The sequence below is a fragment of the Coturnix japonica genome, chromosome 1, assembly GCF_054131305.1.
Source record: "Coturnix japonica strain WE chromosome 1, WE-NBRP24, whole genome shotgun sequence".
Lineage (NCBI taxonomy): Eukaryota > Metazoa > Chordata > Aves > Galliformes > Phasianidae > Coturnix > Coturnix japonica.
Window position 1 is genome coordinate 10,818,205 of NC_140663.1, and position 19,046 is coordinate 10,837,250.

Here is a 19,046-nt window from a genome sequence, read left to right on the forward strand (position 1 = left end):
AGGCATGGTGTCACAAATTCAAAGAAATAAATCTTAGATGAACCTTGGGGAAGACTCTGCTGCTGAAAAATATTTACTGACACTTGAGAAGATTTAAGGATCTAACTTAAAGTAATGATGAAAATAACCTCCTTTCTTCTTACATGTATGCAAGGTAGAGAAAACAAAAAAGAAAAAAATAAAAGGACCACAAAGGTCAGAAATATATTAAATAAGACAGTACATTCTCTGGACATTCTGTGCTGAAACCATATATAGAAGTTATTTTTGTGTCCGTGTTTTCCAAGCCAGCTGCATGAACTCTATCAATGAAAATACCCAAATTCTTAAATGGAATACTGACAAACTTCTGAGTTTATTCATTTCTGTTTCAAAAAGTGTCCATATGTCCACAGCCTTAAAGATACCTTTTAGCATCTAGAGATGCCTAGGCTGCCCATTTCTCACTGATCTATTTAATTCTATGTCCACTGGTATACACAGCTCAAGCTTGCTGTTGTTTTTCTCTTTTTCCCATTACTTTCTCACATTTGACTGCCAGTGGATCAGCAGCAATGGAGCAAGTTCCTACTGAAAACCCTCTGTGGTACTAGTGGTTCAGATCTGCCAAGGAAAACCCGGAGAGATGGGTGCAGAACAAGTGAAGTTCAAGCCCCTCGTTTCCTGTCTCCTCCTCAAGGCACATATTTTACCTGAAGCAAGGAGAGTTGCTGCACTTTATGACTCCATGCAGTCCAACCTACTGAGCTAGTTGTGTTGAATCACTGGAACAGGTTGCCCAGAGAGATGATGGATGCCCTGTCCCTGAACACACTCAAGGTCAGGCTAGACAGGGCTCTGAGTACCTGATCTAGCTTCAGGCTCCCTGTTCATTGCAGGGGAGTTGAAATAAATTACCTTCAAAGGTCTCCTCCAACTCAAACAGTTCAGCACTTCTGTAGAGACAAAAGCTTACTCTTAGGTATGAAAGTATTGAAGGTGAATGTGGAGATCACCCTGAGAGGTTTCATTCTAGGTAACTGCTGTATGACATTACTTCAGGATAGTTTAAATGTAGGTATTTACACCTTGCTAAAATCTGCTTTTAATGACCAAAATAGTTGTTCTTATTTTCATCTATCCTGGTAGTGCAGAATTATACTTTGAAGGTGCATTTGCTTGTATTAATGAGTAGATGCATATTTGAAGAGATGTATTTTGAAGTTTTTTTGAATGCCTATTAAGTCAGTGATTATTATTATGGTTAATTGTTGCCATTTTGTTGTTTTTTTTCTATACAGGACTTTGATTATTTCACCGTTGATTTGGAGAAGGGAGCCAAAGGTTTTGGGTTTAGTATTAGAGGAGGAAGAGAGTACAAAATGGATTTATTTGTGCTGAGGTTAGCAGAAGATGGACCAGCAATAAGAAATGGAAGGATGAGGGTAAGTAAAATAAATTATAAAAAGCCTGTCAAGTTTAACAGATGTATTTGGGATGGGATCAAACAGATGCGGTCACATAGAAAGTAGGTGGGTTTTTTTCTGATTATGTCTTAGAGAATCAATACCAAATGCCTTCAATAAGACAGTCTCATGAAAGAGTTGAATAAACAACTTGAAATTACATAGATTCTTTGAGGAACAAATGCATTACTTTTTGTTGAGAATAGCTTTTATTTTGTTGTACTTTTTTTTCTTATTCTCACACTCATCAAAGGATCTTCAAAATCTCTGAGAGAGCATTTAGTACATCTTTGATAGTAATATGTTATTTCTCTAGTCACAAAAGCAGTGATAATTGTGAGACATTTAGCTGAGAGTTGTGATACTAAAGAGATGGTCTGCGTTAATTTACTAACTTAATCAAATTGTTGTCCTATTTGCTGATTTTGCTTATTGATATAATTCAACCTGTAGAGATCACTTTTCACTTTTTAGTGTTACACGTCTAATTGCATTTGTGTCCTTTACAGTAGCAATAACAAATTCTGCAAATGCTGTGATTGTTAAATGGATTCTGTTTCACAGTCCTCACAATCTCGTCAAGTTTTACTTCATACTGAAAAACCATTGCCGTCAGTCTGAGGACCCAGTTAGGATCTTTCTGTTTGTTGTTTTTTGATTCACTCTTAATCTGCCACTTTGCACAATTTTAGGATTAATTTAGTCCTCAGTTGTAGCATGGAGTTTTAATTCCTGACACTGGGAGCTTGCATGAAGAAGAAATGGCATAATCAGTGCCTGCAAGGTGGAAGCCAAATGAGCAGCAGGAAGCTGAGAATTATTTATTTCCACAATGTTAACTGTGTGAACTATAGGTACATTAATGTTGCAGCTAGAACTTTAGCTCAAGAGTATTTTTGGTGCTATCATTCTTTCCTGCACTATATAGTACCATGAGACTTGATAGCTCTTAATAAAAGGCCATAAGCGAGATGTACATTATCAGACAATGTGACTAAAGATCTGGAAAGAGATTGTGCATTTAATAAACTCTGGAATTGCATATTTGGAAAAAATATTGCTAAGACAACAGATCTTGATGTATAATGCTTTTAGGGAGGTTCATTTCCAGTAATAATGTCTACCAGACAAAAATAATCTAATACATTAAAATCTGTGCATCATTTGAATAAACTAGTACCATAGAACAAAGTTATTCACCACGTGAGCAGCATAAGTAAACAAATATATATATATATACATGTGTATATGTATATATGCTAAATATGTATCATTTCACAGTTTTCTTCAATTTCATTGGGAAAAGTCCATGAAAAATGTTAATTTATTTTCTAAAATAGTTTATTTTAAATCTTGCTGATGTGGCCACAATACATAGCCAAGTCTAATTCTGACCAGAATTTTCAGGTAGCTGAAACATGGAGTTTCCTCTTCCTGGACTTTTTTCTCCCTATCACAAGCAGCACTCTTTGAAACCAACTTTACCCTCCATTCCAGTTATTGTGGCTTGGGTTTTATTCTCCTGTTTAGTACTCATTTTAACCCAACAGTCACATATGGTTTCAGAACTTGCAAGACTTTTATCTCCAGTGACCTGTAACTGATGGACAGAAGTAACTCAAATACAGCTTCTTCAAAACAAAAAATAGCAAAACAAAAATAATTGTTTATTTTCTGAATGGAACAGAGCTTACAGGAAGATGAGCAAAGAAAGCACATCTCTGTACCCACATCTCCTTTCTTAAGTTACTATATTCTGCCAATGCAGATTAATTCCCATTTCTTTTCTGGGGCATCCAGCCTGCAGTTCTATATCATTCTGATTCACAGTTGCATCTCTATAGAAAAATATGCAAAAACCTATTCAGTCCTCCTCATTTCATTTACTATCATCTTCGAAGATCAGATTCTCTGATCCTAGACTTTGAGCACTGGGAATGGTAAATTGTGCTTATGTAGTTAGATCTGATCTTTTCAGGAGCATATCCCAGCTAATAGTTGTCTTGGTCTCCTTACCTCTTTTATAAGTTTTTTCCTGTTTCCTGCTCCTTGAAAAGCCTTCCTTGATTTAGCTGAAGTGTTGCAGAAAAACATCAGGCAGATAACACAAGGCACAGATCATTCTTATAGAAATAATTCCCACAACTCCACCATTATTCCAACTCACCCTTCCAAGAAAAAAAAAATGTTAAACTAGCTATTCTGTTAAAAAGTAGATATTATGAAGCACATTACTTGAGAACATGTAGGTGTATTTAGTAACCCACAAATAACATTTTGTTATAAGTCTGGTTATACTCAGCAGTATCCCCGATAAATACACATTCAAATTGCTGCAAATCGCCTTCCTTCACAGAAATATATAAAAGAATGTGATGTACTTCATAGTAATAGAGTAACATCTGTACCAGTGGGTTTATAGTTTTGTACAATTGAAGCAATGCAAACTCTGAGGACTGTGGCTCTAGATAGCCACACTGGAATCTGAATTTCTGTATTCTGTGAGTGGACATTACACAGCCTTGGCGACTGGATGAGCCCCACAGCTGTATTCTACCTGGGCACATGCTAAAAAGTGTGGAAATCTGTCAGGACACATTCAAAAGATTCTGAGGCCTAAACATCTGAAATTGTTATGCATTACAAACACAGATGTAACTTTAAAGAAGTAAAATCTACTATAGGAAATCAGATGAAAATAAAGAACTGGCATGGAACTACCTCTCATAAAAGGAAATAGGATAAATACATTACTGAGAAAGGTGAGTGTGAAAGGAATACATTACACCCATACTGAAAGCAAAAAAAAAAAAAGAAAAAGAAAAAGAAATTGAACTGAATTTTAATGAAGAAATTAGAATGAATCATCACAGAATCATAAAATTGCTTGGGTTGGAAGGAACCTCAAGTTTCATCATGTTCCAACCCCTGCCACAGGCAGAATTACCAGCTACTAGATCAAGTACTAGATCAGGTTGCCCAGAGCCCCATTCAGCCTGGCCTTAAACATCTCCAGGGATAGGCATCCATAACCTCTCTGGGCAGACTGTTCTAGCACCTCTCCACTCCCTTTAGTAAAAAACTTCCCCCCGACATCTAATCTAAATCTCCTTTTCTTTAGTTTAAAATCATTCCCCCTTGTCCAATCACTATCTGCTCTATACTGTCTACCTAAAAAATTGATTTTCCTCATGTTTATAAACTCTCTTTAAACACTAGAAGGCAAATGATAGGAAGAAAGTGAGACAAAAATTGCAGCACCCTTCTAGTTTGATCTTCAGGATCATATGAATTTCAGTGTAGCTTGGGTACAGATGAGAGAACAGACTCATAGTCTGAGGATAGCAAGTGCTGTAAGTGATGGATTCCTCTGGCCCTGCCAGAACTGTCTGTCTCCAAAAGGAATTATGGAAGGGGGAGAAGGTTTCATAAAACTTGTTCCCCCATTTGCATTTCCAGCTAGAAGACCTGATCTTACCTTCCCCTGGGAATGGCCTACCACGCAGTTAGTGTTTTTATTGGAAACAAATCCACAGAGGAACTCTCTATTTTAGTACTGCAAGATCTAAAACAGTCTTTAATTGCTCTTCATGACCATTTGAGCTGCCTTCTTCAATTTTCTGCTGATTTGTTCTGGGAACCTGAAAGGTGGAAGAGTACTGATTTGATGTCATACAGAGTTCATCAGTCTCAGCTGCATATTGCTTTTCCACCCAGGGACCACTTTCTGACAACCTATATATATACTGCAGTACATTTTAAGGTTTGATATGTTATTGCCTTAAAAAACAATTTTAAATCTTTCACAGTCTTTCTGCCCTACTCTTGATCCTGGTACTTTTACATGCACTCAGTCTTTTGTTTGGGCTCATAGACTCTCTTTCTGTAAAAAGCAGAAGCATAGATCCTCATTTGACTTGGATTCATCTGTCATGAGACATGAGAAGGAAACATCCATCAAAAGACAGAAGTCTACAGCACATGTCCTCTACCTGCATGGCTGGTAAACTGTTCTCAACCAGTGCTGGATAATAAAAGCTATAATTACATAATTTCATAGAAATCCATATGTCAAGTGAAAAACTATGACTAATGTCAGGATTTTACTGCAAACCATGGTTAAGAGATAAGAAGATTCTTTGCAAAAGTCTTCTGTAGAATGTACAGCTAATATGGATTCCTCTTAATTCTGTCTGTGGAGCAGAAATCAAGCTGCTATTGGTAATTCTGAAGCCTACAACAGCACTGGTTTACAAAACTTGAAAAATGGGGCTTAAAATACTTTCAGTAAAACAAATGAATGTTCATAAATAGCAAGACAGCTCAGAAGTATTGAAGAAAACTTTCATTAGATATAAGGAAACTGATATAAATGAGAAAAAGATTATCAAGTACTTTAAATGTGAGATAGATAGATTCTCCAAGACCATCTGAGTTCTAGCGCCAGAGCAGAGCAATAATTTGGCATGTGCTGTAAGTAACAACAGTAGTAAATTGTATCAGTCCTCATAGTTGAGGAACATAATGCTGACAATGTGGACCACAGTCCTTATAGACTCTGGAGATTCAGACTCTACATAGTCTCACAGGTCTATTTAAACGAGTCTCATGTTGGCTCACATTTTCCTACATCTCATACTGAGAACAATGATCAAGCATTCCCCCTTGTCTTATCACTACCAGACCATGTAAAAAGTCAGTCTTCCTCCTCTTATGAGCTCCCCTTTAAGTACTGGAAGGCCACAATGAGGTCTCCCTGGAGCCTTCTGTTCTCCAAGCTGAACAAACCCATCTCCCTCCACCTTTTTTTTTTGAGTGATGTTCCAGCCCACTGACCATATGTGTGGCTCTCCTCTGCGCTCTTCTTGTGCTGGAAGCCCCAGGACTGAATGAAATACTCCAGATGGAGCCTCACAAGGGTAGAGCAGAGGGGAGACAATTACCTCCCTCTCACTACTGGCCACCCTCTTTTGATGCAGTCCAGGATACAGTTGGGCATTTGAGGTGCAAGCAGACACTGCTGGTTCATGTTCAGGTTTTCATCCCTCAGAACCCCTAAGTCCTTATCCACACGACTGTTCTCAGTGAGTTCTTCTCCCAGACTGTATTAATATCCAGGACTGCCTCAGCCAAAGTGCAACATCTTGCACTTGGTCTTGTTAAAACTCATCATTACCATTTTTCAAGCCTGTCCTAGTCCCACTGGATGGTATTTCTTCCCTCTATCGTATCAACTTCACTAATCAGCTTGGTGTCCACAAACCTGCTGAGGTTGTCCTCAGTCCTCCTATGTTGTTGATAAAGAAGCTGAATAGCACCAATCCCAAGGCAGAGCCCTTGGGGACACCACTCATAGCTGGCCTCCACATGGACATAAGTCTGGCTGTGGCCATCCAACCAACTCTTTGTTCACCAAATAATCCAGCCTTCAAATCCATATCTCTCCACTTTAAGAGTAAGGCTGTGGTGGGGACCATATCAAACACTTTGCACATATTCATGTAGACATCATCAGCTGCCCATCTTTTGTCCACTGATGACATCAGCTCATCATAGAAGGTCATCAGACTGGTCAGGCATTATCTGCCATTGGTATAGCCATTCTGGCCGTCTCAGTTCACCTCCTAGCCTTGCATGTGCCTCAACATATTTTCCAGGAGGATCTGCTCCATAATCTTCCTAGGCACGGATATGAGGCTCACTCACTGTTCTGTAATTCCCTGGGTCTTCCTTTCTTCTTTTCTCGAATATGGGAGGGGAACTGTCAACTGTTCTCAGGAGAGTTGTTAAAAATACTCATAATGTTTCCAAGATATATGAGGTATGATCAACAGTTCTCTTATTGCTGTGAATGGTATCTACTGCAGCCAACATGTTCACTGTAACCAGTTTCAAAGAGCCTGTGGCTGAAGACTGCAAGAATACAAAATATATTGCACAATTAGGCTTACTGAATGTGAAATTCATGAAGAGTGAGGACAAAATTTGCTTTCTAATGCACAGTGTATGTATGTGTCATTTGTCACCTCACAAGTTACATCCTTTTTTTCACTTCTTCCATAACAGTCATACTTCTCAACTCTGACAGTTCTAGCTTCATTGCCTTGTCAACTCATTTTTCTCAGTCTATGTACACCAATTAGCCCTATCTCTAACTTTCTCATATCTACCAACACAATTTTTCTCATTTTTTAATATATTTATAAAACAGACTTTTGAAACGCAAGCACTGCAGAATTTAATATCTGTCATGCTTTGCATTCTTTCTTTGGCTCTTTGTTTTGTTGCTTTTCTGCTTCCAGTGCTCCTCTTTATGTCATTTGTACAGACTTGGATCTAGAAATAGACACAAGGGACAAGATATTCCTACAGTGTTTATTGTGAGTTTCCATGCTATTGTTGTATAAGAATTTATGAGACTTCAGTCTATTCTAGCTTGCCAAGTGAGCGGTGCAGTGAGACTCACTCTATAATAGTAACCAACAGGTGCTGTGACAGGTTCATGGCATTCTGCAAACTATCAGTCTGTGTATTTCATCCTTTCCTGTGATAACAGAGTTCACACCACCTTATTCAAAAACTTTCATCCACCTACATCAAGGATTATTCCTAGAAAAAAGAATATAATATTCCAGAGCCAATGGCCAAAAAAGGCAAGCAGCTAAGAGGGAGCTGGTCTCTTATTTAGAAGGAAACATAACTGAGGTTTCAGATCATGGAGGGCATAAGCATTTCATTGGAAATTACTGCCAAAACCCATGTACAAACATTCAGCATTATTCAAAATTGTCATTTCCCTCTTTGCAAATGTATCAGATAAAAGGTCAGGCAATTGCTTCTTTTTCTTTCTGGTGACACAGCCTTTGCATTGCTACTCACAACAAGAGGAGCAGAATGCCCACAAAAATCATACCTTGAAGCCCTCTTTTATGCCACTGGAGATATAAGCTTAAGCCCACTTATAAAAGCCTATATGTCAGGCTTCAAAACAGTAGAGTGACAAGTGAAAGTTAGCTATTGCTACCTGCATCCTCTAGAAGAAACTAATTGGGATCAAGACCAACTCTTCAGGCTTCTCAAGACAATATGCAATATGTTGTCAGGTATCTGTCTGGACTCCATAAACTCTGTACAACAGTTTAACAAGGGTATGTAAACCATGTCCTCAGCAGGTTTGGGAAGGCTTTTATATAACAAGCAAAGCAGAAGTCTTTTTCTCCCATGTTCGTCATAGGATTTTCTCATTTTGGCGCTCTTTTTTGCTTCTTGCTTGGTACTCATCTAGTTGCTTTATTCCAGACCTTCATTTATAGGTTTTTAAAAGATGAAAGTCATCCATTTTCACCAGTGTAGTTATATTTCTGTCTCTGAGGCATAAATTTAACTCAGCTTCCATAGATGCATGTCCTCATGCAATGTATCATCATTTTATATTAAGAGCATCTTCAGTAGGTGGTGTCTGACGTCTCAAAGATGAAATCCAAACTGAAATGAGAGGGCTGCCATGTGTACTGTTTTGTGAGATTCCTGATCCACTGCCTAACCTTGTACCAGAAAAGCTCTCTAGCTTTTTCTCTAGTACCTGTAGCTTCAGACACAGGTTCTGCCCCTTAATCCTTGTGATTCTACACTCCACACATTTTGCTTTGTTCCTTCAGTCCCTGCAGAAAAAGTTTCTGTAGGATTATCTCAGCTTTTTGTAGCCTCACTCCAAAGGGAAGAAGTAAATGTGAAATAATACCACAGACTGTATATTAAAAGCTCAGGAGGAAGAAAGAAAAATTTCTTTACAATAAAGGGAAATGTGTAAAAGGATGTTGCTGTGCGCACTCCACAATTTGCACCAGCTCCTCACTGGTGTGAACCCTTACCAAGATTTTTCATTAAATACAAGTGTAGTGCCTGTTTAGGTTGTTCTATTAGCCCCACATCAAAGGGCTATTTGCTACAGTCTCTTCTGGAACTGCAGAGGTTGTAGTCCATAAGTATGGTGAGCAAGAAGTAGCTCAGTTCAGCTTGAAAGTGATTAAAGCAAAAAGTATTAAAAATGCAAGCAGTTTGCACGCAGCAGAAATAATGGATGATAGTGACATCTCCTTATCCAATCAAGAAATCTACAGCAAAGAAATGGGAAGAGGGAAAGAAAAAAGGCTTGATCAGTCATTGCCTCCTCACAAACATTTAGCGCAATCTCAGTAACAAAAGAAAATAAACCAAAGACTAACCAATGTGACACTTAATTTTTGCCCCAGCAAACTTTGTAGTCCTATTCAGGATCAGAAAGAATACCGAAGTCATTGAGATAAAGTACTGAGTGACTTCAGAAAAACTCCAGTTCTTAAAAGGCCTTGAAAATAACACAGATAAGCAGATGTTGGAAGACTTCTTGCTGGTTACAGAAAGCATAAAGGTGAAAGAAGCAATGGTAGGTCCTAACAGCCTGAAAAGTCTTCTTTGTGTGCATTGAGTAATCAATATACATATATACATATATAATAGTCACAGTAGGGAGTCAGCTGCAGGTCACTCAACGGGAGTGAGGGCTTGAGAAGGCTGTCAGAAGTTGCACTGAAAAGTCACTAATATTTAGATACTTAGATATTTTAAAATGGATGTTATGCACACACCTGAGGGACAGAAGAATGCCCCTGGAGCATACAGTGCTCCACCAGCTTGTTCTTGTGCACATATCTAAAAGACAAATGCCTCCAGTGTGATTCATGTCACTTAAGTAGCCAATTTTTCCTACATAACTAGCACTTACCCTTAAATCCTGTGGCAAACCTGTCTTACTTTATGCTGTAATATAAATCTTACCTTCATAGTAAGCGTTGAGTGAATGTCAACACTGTCATTACAGTGGAACATAAAGACAAAGATATTCTTTGTCCCATCCACTTATTCTGTGATTTGTGATCCATCTGAACAGCACAGTAAGATGTTTAGCTATGTTTTCCCACTGAACTGCACAGCCCCTTGGGGTAATCTCATTCATGTGCCAGTTCCCTACTACATAAATCACTGTCCATCCTCACTTGTAGCAAGAGTGGATGTGATTGATCTGAACTCTGGGAATTCAACTGGGATACTTGAGCACATGAGCTGTAAGTCAGACTGTGATGAGCAGAGCTGGATACTGGGTTAATGTAAGTGGTGAAACTCAAGGAATATATTGACATGTAGACATAAAGATGACCAACATTCTTGTGTCTGCAACAAAGAAATGCAAAATAATGTCCTACAGGAAGCTGAATATATTTTGATAGCGTAAAGGCTTAATAAATCAGGGCTGTATGTGAACTATTATTCAGCATTTCTCCAAAAAACTGAATGTTGTATTTTTAAAATTTGTTTGAAGAAAGATAAGAAGGAAGAACACTCCTATCACATATAAATAAAACCATTCTCTTAAAAAAATATTCTGTTGGGCGCAGTCAAAGCATAACTCTATGTCTAGTAGCAAAGTCCTTCAAATCAGCTGTGAGAAATGAACCAGATAATAATCTTGCTGAATATGGCTTAGTATGGATTTTTATGAATAAGATACTTATTTGGAAGGCAGATATCATATTTAATTATGTATTTTATAGGAGCTTTATAAATATTTCGAGGTCTGAAAATGAGTCAGCTCTAAGTTCAAAAATCCAGTGTCTGGAGAGTTAGAAAAAAATGAGAATACACCAAATAATATCTCTCTGACACCTGAAACATTTTGCCCAGCCACAGGCATGACAAAGGTAGACTCTCTTCTGTGTTTTCCAAAGTGCCACAAGCCAGAGCTGGCAGAGTGAAAGTGAAAGAACATAAATATTAGACCCATTCCTACATTCCACCCAGCCTACTATCATCACTCCAAAAAGGATGAGTAGATAATGTTTACCTAGCAAAGGACTGTAGAACAAATATCAAATGATTTCTCACTGGGTATAACAGCGAAGCCCTGGCAGCCAGCATTGTACAGATTTGTTGTGCTGGAATTTTCATTTTTAGTATTCAGAATTACTTCTACCCATTTATTTGAACATGGTTGTGCTTTTGACATTACTGATATACTCTATCAAGAGTTTCCAAATATCAATCTTTGTATTGTTTAAAAAGAAAAAAAAATTTAAAAAAAAAATTCTTTTTTTTTTTTAAATTACAGCTACAACAGTAAAACAGTAACATTATGATTTCTTCCTCATCTCCATCTCTGTTATTTTACTGACCAATGTCATACCCATCTTTTTTCTGCTCAAGTTTAGCAGTCTGTTTCATCTTCCTCATAAAGGAGCTCTTCTTTACCTCTGACCATCCTCACTGGCCTCTGAACCATTTCTTCTCAATCTATCACATTCTTTTGAAGGTGAAAGTGCCAGAGTAACCTGCATTTTTCAAGATACTGTTGCTCTTAAATGAAATAACAGTTTCTCCTTTAATCTCTATTCTTTCCCTAATGGTTAACAATCCATTTGCTTTTTTGACTGGGCTGACATCTCAGAGAACTAATCACAAGGATGTAAGATCTATCTCTTCAAGAGTAATGGTTAATTTAGAGTGACTGTGTGTGTAATTTTCCACACGTACTGCACTTAGCACTACTGAATTTTGCCTGCTTCTTTAACACACAGTATTGTGCTATCTTTCCACAGCTTTTAACATTAAATTTAACTTGACAGTCCTGCACGGTATTGTGTTGCCTGCAAATCTTATCATTCAATCTTCAGCCTTTTCAGCATGCCATTTACAAATATGCTGAACAAAATAATCGCTATGGTAAAGTCTTTTGATTGTGAAAATTGACCACTTATTTCCAGCTTTTTTCCCCTTGAATTTAATCTCTTACCTAACAGACCCTATTATTTCTCCTTCCACAGCAGAGCCTTTACTGAAGGCTCTTACTACTAAAAGCTTTCTGAAAATGTCAGTATACTAACCAGATCACATTTATCTACATAGTTATTGTCCGATTCAGTGACCACCAATAGTTCCATGAGGAATGGCTTCCCTCTACTAAAGGTACACTGATCCTTCTCCAGTACATCATAATTATTCGTGTGCCAGCTAACCCTCACCCTCCTTATTGCTTCCATCCGTCTGCTGGAATGCACAGAAGACTCACTTGGTTGCTTTCCAGGACTGTCCCTCAGGAGAGGTGTCACGCTTGCCACTTCCCATTCCTCTGCTATTAGGCCATTTACTGATCTGGACAGCAGATTACATCCCGTAGATCAGCACTTTCATATCCAGATTCCTTCAGAGTGTAGGATGAGCACCATCTATATCTGGTGATTTCTTCCTATTTTCTTTATCAATTCGTTCTGTAGACTTTCTCATTGCCGTTGCTGTTGGAATCATTCTCAGGCTGACCTCTGCTGAGCTAGACCTTTGCATAAGTTTGGCTGCCTTCCTCTTCAGCAGACATCAATGCAAATAATTCTTTTTTTTTTTCTTTTTTTTGGTGGTCTTTTTTATCTCGCACCTGAACTATCTTTTGAGTTTTTGGTTCTCTGGTTCTCTGAAAGTATATTCTTAGCTCTTGTTTTAGTACTTTCCTTGTTAGAATTCATGTTTTGTTTTCTGTTTTCCTGTTTGAATGCAAATTTGGATGAAGAATTCCTCATGCTTAGGGTTCTGCAGAGGATCTTCAAAATCTGCTTGTCAAATCTTGAGTTTGCTTTGCATTTGCCTAATGGGACTATCTGAGTCCATCAGGGAGACAGCATTTTTTTTTCATTCTTCCTTTTTAACAATCTCTACTGGTTCCCATCCATGATTGCAGTGGTGAAATAGCTATTAACATTACATTATTCTACACTGAGTAATTCTAGCCCTCTTTAAAAATGTAATGTTACACACTTTTCTCCAGTAAGGTAATGAATTTTCCTTTTAAGGCACCTTTAATTCACATACACGAGTTATTTTGCAGCAGTGCTGAAGAAGGCATCAAATCTGCCACAGAACTGCAAGTCCCCTTTGCTGTCCTGTTAGCCACCAGACAATGCAAACCTCATTTTCTCTTGTGCACTCCTCACTGTACGCAGGCATGTAGTCATGCACACTTTCCAGTTTCCAAGCTCTCTTTCTGTAATAGCAGCTCTCATGTTTTTCCCTCTCTCAGAAGAAGGGGAAAAGGCATCTTCCCTGATAAAGCAGCTGGTTGACCACCAAAGAGAAGTAACTGTCACTCGATACCCTTATTGGAGTTTGCTTCAAATGAGGCATGGAATACATCATTGTAGCTCCTCCGAAGACAAACATATTTCTCTTACCGAGAAGAGTCCAAGCTCTTGTAGCAACAACACAGTCAAGGAAGTCCGAAACTGGAAATACACCACGGGATTGCCAGGCACTACAAACTCTGTGCAGTGAGGAAATTTGCAGAGCAGATATACAGTGTGTGCCTAAATCCAGGCAATGATATTAGGGCTCAACATCACTTGGAAATTGACCAAGATAAATATTTAGGAGTTACTATTTTGTTCATTTTCCAAAACCAGACAATCTCTCGGCCTCATCAACAATAACAACAGCAACAAATAATATGCAAAATCCAAGGTTCGGTTGTAAAAATGGAATGCCCATGTAAAAAGGAATTACGTGCAATTAGTCTCTTTCCTGAGGTTTAATTAGAAAACGCATTAATAAAATGACAGATAGCAATGCCCTCTGCACAAATCATTTGAGACTGCTTTCCTTTTTTTTTCTTTTTTTTTTCTCATTAGATTTCCTCATTTAAAAGAGTATGAAAATGTGCATCCAAAATTAATTTCATGTTGTGCAACAGGGAGCTATACACCTGCTTAGAGATGTGCTAGCAGACGCAAATGTACACAGGGCTATCACAAGCAGTTTAGAAACACATTTGAACAACAAAAAGCTTCTTAATTACAGTAAAACTATATATGTTTCTTTCTGATTTTGCCTGCTTCTGAAATTCTGCTTGTATATGCTGATAGGCTTTTATTAACGGCATAGCTTATAATAATTATAAAATATGTCCAGAGCAAAGATTCTGCAGCAAAGCTCGCTTGTATTGGTGACTGTTTATTCTAATGATTCAGAGAAGCTTTCTTTGCAATTTTATTTCTAATTAACCTATCAATAGTGATGTTGTTTAAACACTCCTTAGGAATATTGTCTTCTCGTTACTGCCAGAAAACATGGTGCCCAATTTTATACCTCAGTTGTCCTTATGCATGGATGGATAGTCTGAATTAACTTGAACTGAAGCAGATTTTGTTAAGAGACATTTCCCATACACACAAACTACTTTCATATTTACGTTTAAGTCATTAATATTCAACTTTAAAAGCATTAAGCAGAGGGACTAAGCTTTCAGGGTTTGAACACTGTAAGAATGTAAGAGAGAAGCACTGTCTTCACCAAATGCCATAAGATTAAGAGAAGCACCATTGAATTTGGGTAAGCATTTATACTTGGAAATAAATATTCTGTCAGGGCCACATTTGGTATGAAGAAAGAAACACAATGGGAAATTAATTTGTGTAAAAGCTGCCAGATTCATAGCTGGAACTAGCTTGTTTCTTGAGAATAAACATAGATGACAGCAGTTGTGCAAGCTTCCCAGGCCACCTTGCCAATGCACTTCAGCTTTTGGCTGGTAGATATGTCTGATTGCTAAGGCTTTGTCATCTCTGCTGAAGACTGCCAGGAAGTTTACAAATCGGGGCTGCTGCCATTTCTGGGGGGTGCCATGATGCAAGGCTTGTATTGAGAGCAGGAAGGGGTCCATTGACTGGCCTCCCAACCACTGATGGCTAGCAGAGAGTTGTGTTCATTGTAGCTCTGCACGCTGACTCTGTGTAATGACATCTTCAAGTCAGTATTTATTTTAAAGAGTGAAAGGCAGTCTAAAGCTTTGTGAGATTAAAATATTGGGCTTCAGGGGCAGCACTCTCAAACCTTTCGTGAGCTGTTAGTGGATTTGAAATGTAGTGATCGGGATGCATGCATCCTCTCAGGCAGTCATGCAAAAAATTGTACCTGAATTGTGTGGGAGCTGGAGGTGTGACTTTATTGATGGTTAACTCTACAGGCTCGGGGAATTTTTGTTGTTGTTAATTTCTTAAGAAAAATGAAATCCAAAAGTGCAAAATGACAGAGAAACTAAACACCCTGAAAAATGATAATGCTGCTACATTGAAGCTTATCTTTTAGAACATTTGGGTGACTCATGTAAAAAGCTTTATATATACAAAAGGCATCTTGCTGAAATTCCTCTTACAAATAATAGCCCGATATTCAAATGTTCCACATTCAATGAAAGGAGCTAACATCATAGGGTCTTACCCAATAAGCAATTCAGACAAACTGTGATGCTACAACACCTGTTAGGTGGCTGGTGTCCTATTGAATGCAGAAGGAAGTTTAAGTAAGTCAGATGGATGTCCAAACAGTCTGCAGGGAAAGCATAAAAGGTAGAAAGGTAACAGAAATACATTAAAATAAAGATGAAGAGAAGGGAAGTACAGATCCATCACTCACTGACAATGTGTAAAAGCCTGAAGTATTCAGTGTTTTCTTTCTATCAATCTTCATCAAAATGTTCAGAAAGATCATCATTTCAACAGTACACATTTCAACAAAATCAAATGAGTGGAGATACAAGTAAGGAAAAAAATGCTTAAAGAATTTTGAGATTAAAGTCAGCTGAACTTGCTGATGTTTGTGCATGCTCAGCTACTTAGAGAAATTTCTACACTACTCATAATTGAGTTCTCCAAGAACTCATGGAGGACAAGGAAGTTAGTGGCAGACTCAAGAAAGGAAAACACATCCTCTACTTCTAAACTAGAATAACAAAAGTTCCTTTAACTCCCATTTTCAGAAATAATCTGTGACAAGTTATCAACAACTTGGAAAAAAAAGGTGAACAAAGATTGCAAAAAATAAACTCTGTCACATAAGTCTGATTTTCATTTCTTATTTCCATTTTTATTTCTTTGGGCAAAAGTGGGAAGAAAAAGGTATGAGGCATCTTCTTTTCAACTTTCAGCACTCTCTTATAGGAAATCCATAGGAACAGGATGGAGAAATAGCATCTAGGTGGAGTCACTGTCAGGTAGTTACTGAAAATAATCATTTTTGCTCCTGAATTATAAGTGTACTTCTGGGGGGTCTGTAACAAAATAAGCTCAGTTCAACAAATTCATTAATAGCTGGAGATTTATTGATAAATAGCAAAATTCATTGACTCCAAGAGGTCTTTAATCAAAGGGAGATTAAAAAGACTTTGAGTTAGATTTCAGAAGGAACTTTTTGTACTGAAGTAGTCAATATGAAACGCGCTATGCTTCTGTTAGGGCAGAGAAATCAGATGCACAATTTAAAATAGGGAATAAATAAGACTGTAGGGGATAAATTTGGAATCTAAGCTAACCATGAGTCACAAACCTGATGTGCTACAAAAATGCAAAAATCTCATTATGGAAGCATTATTAACCAGAGTGCTTCTCCCACATGGGAAGAATTTTATCATTTTGATCAGTTCTGCCTACCCCCAAGCTTAGCAATTTGGGGACTGTGTATGAACTTGGAAGTACCCAAAGGAGGATTACCTAAAAAAGATCATGTGTGGCACAGGAATAAAACTGTGGGAACCAGCTTTTGATCCTGAAAGGAGAGCAGTGAGGGTGCACTGTAACACGAACTTTCTTGACCTGCTCACCCTCATCTTAGCCTTACCTCTGGCCTCACCTTGGTATATCCAAGCTCCTCTTCAATAATCTCTGGATTTTAAAACGGCAGAAATAGCCCCAGAACAAAATTTCAGGTCTTTCTCTCTCCCAAATGAACTCTCTAAACCAGGATCACCTGTCAAGGGTCATGAGAGAAAGGTTTGTTTTATGACAAGCTTTTTGCTTTCTGAGCAGAGAAGAGGAGAGAGCACATCTGAACACCCAGACTGAGAGAAAGCGCATGGCATGAAGGCCTTGTATCAAACATTAGAGAATCCATACAGGCAGGGGGAAGAAAGGAGAGGTTATAAATGTTAACTTCAGAAAAAAAAAGAAAAAAAAAAGAAAAAAAAAAAGTAAGAATAGGAATTTGTACCTTATTAGACACACGGGAAACCAGTTCTTAATCAAGATTTTCTTTTTGTCTGAATTCCCCAGATATAAGGAAGTCTAATTGAAGCTCTTCCCAAGGCAAGGCCCTTCATCACATTTCTCTTCTGTGTTGTTTTTCTTATCTAATCAGAGCTGGGCCTGTGCTGCACAGGTGCCATAATTCAGTTACACATCAGTCAGCCACAAGACACAAATGCAGGGAAAACAATTAACCCTCTGCTCCTGCCACTATTTGTTTTTCCTCTGGTCTCAATCCTTGTAATGGAAATTTCAGAGTACCCAATTTTTGCGAACTGGTTTCTTTCCTGTCCTTCACTCATATATACCCAAGATGTTAGGCTTTCTTTTTTTCTTTAAGCTTTCCAAGGTTGTTTGCACATATGATTTTGTATTAAAAAGAGGAACTATCAGATCAGATATTCACTGCCTACAGAGGAAACAAATTAACCTACTGAAATACAGAAAAGGTTACACTAATACAAAGTAGTTCCTGTACATTGACCAATGAGAACAGAAGAAAGGCAAACAGCAAGGGAAAATGTGGCATTAACATAACCTTTTTACATATTAAACTGTAAGAAAATCTCTTTCTCTCTTTCTGCTCTGGGGTGCAGGGGATTTTATTTGAAGGACTGTGTGTGCTCTGAACAACATTCAGCATTACTCATTTTGAAGGCAATTTATCAAGGAGTGTTAAAAATACCTCCTTCATTTGATCTGATCTGGCACCTCTTTTCTCAAAACACACTAACAAGAAAAAACACACTAAAAAAAAAAAAAGGAACTGTTTTCAAACCTTTGGAAAGTATGGCTTGACTTTCACAGGATTTCTATGAGGATTTTGTTGTTTCATGGCATTTAAAAGCAGTCATTTAGAAGCTCTCTCAAACTGGTGGAATTCCATCTGCATTTGTCCTTACTAGCTTCCTTGCGGGGAGAGTGCTATAAATCTATGTTTAGTCTTTTTGTGATGTAAGTGGTAAGATCCATACTGCGTGCTACATCCATTCCTTCTAACAGAGAAAATCCTCTAAGAAAGAAATTTGCACTGCAAAAAATATGGCCTTTTGACATCAAATAATCCTGAATTTTTCCTCCACTGCTCAGTCTTCAGCAAATACTAAACATAATAGCAAGGCTCAGAGGTTTTATTTGGATCAATGGCTTTTTAGTTAAATAAGGTACTGGAGGAGATTGCATGCAGTACCCCAGAAGAGTTCTTAAAATAGACTGCAACTCCTATTGACAAGGTATGAATTCCTATTGAGAATCACTGGCACAGTGCTTTTAGTAGTATTCTTTCTGTTTTTGAACAGAAGTAGGGACTAGATGACTTCTTGACATCCCTTCCAGTTTTCTTTGATGCAAGCAGTCTTGTTGACATTTCATATTATGCAAGTTTATTTGGTAAATACTGTATTGCAAACTCAGGAAGGAAAGAAAGCCTCTGGAGGATTACACTTTCAGTTGACAGAAATACAATAGCAGAAAAGAAAGCATACAAAACAGAAAGCATTCCAATGTCCAA

The 19,046-nt window shown here is 37.9% G+C and overlaps 1 protein-coding gene across 22 annotated transcripts in view; it reads left to right on the forward strand.

The window, feature by feature from the left end:
* Nucleotides 1-19,046, forward strand: part of MAGI2 (membrane associated guanylate kinase, WW and PDZ domain containing 2) — a 679,299-nt gene that overhangs the window by 635,304 nt on the left and 24,949 nt on the right. For all 22 annotated transcript variants that reach the window (XM_085512814.1, XM_085512758.1, XM_085512827.1 and 19 more), the window contains one exon: nucleotides 1,281-1,424. In XM_085512814.1, the coding sequence (XP_085368940.1) occupies nucleotides 1,281-1,424 (144 nt within the window). The remainder of the gene's footprint in view (nucleotides 1-1,280; nucleotides 1,425-19,046) is intronic.